The following is a 2785-nucleotide window of genomic DNA, read 5'->3' as shown; positions in this document are numbered from 1 at the left end:
CGATAGAAAGATATTCCTTATTTCCTATGATGAGCTCCAGTTCCGGATTAGATTACCTGCTAAGGGTTTTGCATTGATTCATTTGTTTCACTTGCCATCTGTAATTTATTATGGCTACTGATATCAAATGAACATGTCAGGACTTGGAGCACTATGTGCATTACAGAAGTTTTTTGTTCATCTTCATACAGTAATTCTAAATTTACCAAATGTAAGGGTGCAATGATTTGTCATTGCAGGAACCTGATCATATAACAACGAAGAAAATGCTTACTGATAGCTGTTGAAAAGATCTGTGCAGGTGCCGTTGTTTTTGCAAGGCTCTGGGTTACATTCATTGGATTCATATTCGCAAAATGTTCCTTCCCACCCTGGCAGGCATACACACTGGTAGCTCTGTAATGAATTATAAAAAATAAATCATTGCTGTCAATTTTTGTCTTTTCGAGGACATTTGTACAGGTGCTTTTGCTGGTTGGTGTTTTCTTTGTCTTTGAAGAAGTATTCAAGTCTGTTTCCTCATTTTAAAAGTTGAAAGCCTCAGAAACAAATTGACAGTTTTGCTGAATAATATGCTGAAAAAGATTATATGACATAAATGCTATACTAGGTAAGAAAACATCTTTTGTTGTATAATAGCATACATTTGTAATCAAGGGGAATTAAATAGTATTAAATAATAACAAAAATAAACATGAAGGAATATGTAAGAAACAAACATTTGTCTAAAAATATCATTTACACATTTTTAAAAGACAGGACAGTTTAATCATTTTATAGCCAGTTATATCACCGTATCCCATCTATATATGATGCTTCAGGGAAAAGTCTTAAACTAAGAATCAAAACAAAGCATATTTTTGTTGTCTATATCATATCTAAAGAGAAAAGCTTGAGAACATCTGTTGAATGAATATTAATTATGGATGGGCTGCAGTGCAAACACTTCTACTCACCAGGGGCTTAATTCACTTGTTTTGATAACATGTTCCCTTCTAGCAAAAAACACTTCTTTCTACCCAAAGTTAGGAAACATTTTCAGGATAAACATGAACAGTGCAAATTATTTCAGTGCTCCCTAAACAGCATGTTGGGATTTAGGAGAAGATTTTTAACCATATTTAAATCCATGTATAATCATGTCCATTAATACATCAAAAATCATAAAACATTAAGATGTTTCAGGTAAATTTATCAAACCTGAATGTCTAAAATGAGCTTTTAAAGTCTGAATATGAGAAGTATGGTCCATATTCACCAATATTGTTGAAAACCATGGTGGCCACATAGGTAATTGTTTTGAAAATCATGTCACTTGTAATGTTATTTTACTTATTATTTTGTATAAATATATAGTTGAGTCTAATTGAGGCACCTCAGTGTTAAAGGGTGAGACTTTACACTTGTGTGTGTGTGGTTATGTTTATAAATCATAAAGCAATAAAGCATATATAAGCATCATAAAGGAATAATAAAACAAGTTGGAGCATCATGTCACAACAAAAATTATCCATATTGACTTATGAGAAATACCTATAAGAAAGCAGGAAATAGTGCTGAAAAGCAACCTCTGCAGCTGGATGAGGGCAGGAAATTTGGGAAATTGTGTAGCAGATGAACAAAAATTTGGACCTGTATAAAGATGTTGTGACTGCTATGCTTCTGACCCTATGCAGTGGGAACCCAAAAATGTGAGTCTTGAAAAGTGAAAGGAAAATTAAGCAACCATTGCTATTAGACAGCCTCATCCTGCCACTGAGTTTAAGAAAGTTTTAAACAAGAGTGCGGGGCTGCTTAATAGCAGTGTGATACAGCACAGGAGTAGGCAACCACTGGCATGGGTGCCAGAGTGTGGCAGGCACAGGCATTTTGCTTGGTGCATGTGCCTCTGGGCAGGCAGCAGGGAAGAGGCTGGTGCTACACTGCCACAGTGAGGATCAGGCCCCTCATGGCTTCCCCGCCATCTGCCCTGGCATACTAACATCTTACATATCCAGGTTGCACGTGTTTTTCGCACTGCGCCTGAAAACTTTGCTTGACCCCTGGTATAGCATCTGCTTGCATTCTATTGACCAAAGTTTGGGTAAGAGAAGAAAAGTCAAAGGAAATAAGCAAACAAGAGAATGTAAGAAGTGAGAATAATTTAAAGATATTCTAGAATGACAGGTTAAAAAAAAAGTAAAAGGTTGCTCAGAGAATATTTAGTGACTTTATGCCAGTTAGATCTGGGTTAGGACAAGATATAGCTTAAATGGGGGATAAAAATAGGCATATGATAATTAGAGTAGAACCTATTTGGAACATTGTTTTAAATGTTGGCTTTATTTAGTAAACTTTTTTTATACTGATTCAGGCAATAGAGTATAACTTTCTCTGTTTACCTCAGAATATTTGCTCTTCAGCCTTGAACTACAGTTCTGCTGAATAGCTTATCTACAGATAAATCAAGATAAGGATGCTTTTAAAACCCAGTTTAAACCTAGATAAGAAGTCCTTTTCCTTAACAGGCTGGCCGTCTTTAAGACTCTGAAAGACTTTAGGGTTTAAAAAGTTTTTTTTTTTTAGTATTTCAAACGTTAAGAAGATTGTTATATGTTTAAATGAATGCACATTTTATCTTTTTTAATAATTTCCTTGGTATGCTTTACCTGTTTGGTGATTTATATCTTATCTGTATTTTATTATTATATTTGCTATTAAAATGTAACTACACGCATGTTTGAGTGTCTAATGTTGGTGGAACTGGCTTTCCGAACCTTTGGAGATCAACAGGCACTCAGGGGGT

The 2785-nt window shown here is 34.9% G+C and overlaps 1 protein-coding gene across 1 annotated transcript in view; it reads right to left on the bottom strand.

Moving 5' to 3' along the window:
• Positions 1-2064, bottom strand: part of EYS (eyes shut homolog (Drosophila)) — a 74181-nt gene extending 72117 nt beyond the window's left edge. The window contains exons 1-2 of the mRNA XM_019520336.1: positions 1990-2064; positions 275-396 (exon numbers count right to left, since the gene is read on the bottom strand). Of these exons, the coding sequence (XP_019375881.1) occupies positions 275-396; positions 1990-2064 (197 nt within the window). The remainder of the gene's footprint in view (positions 1-274; positions 397-1989) is intronic.
• Between the last annotated feature and the right edge of the window lie 721 nt (positions 2065-2785).

This window comes from Gavialis gangeticus, unplaced genomic scaffold (assembly GCF_001723915.1).
Source record: "Gavialis gangeticus isolate Ggan-Ray unplaced genomic scaffold, GavGan_comp1, whole genome shotgun sequence".
Taxonomy (NCBI): Eukaryota; Metazoa; Chordata; order Crocodylia; family Gavialidae; genus Gavialis; species Gavialis gangeticus.
Note: the sequence above shows the minus strand (reverse complement) of the source record. Positions and strands in the feature narration are given on the sequence as shown.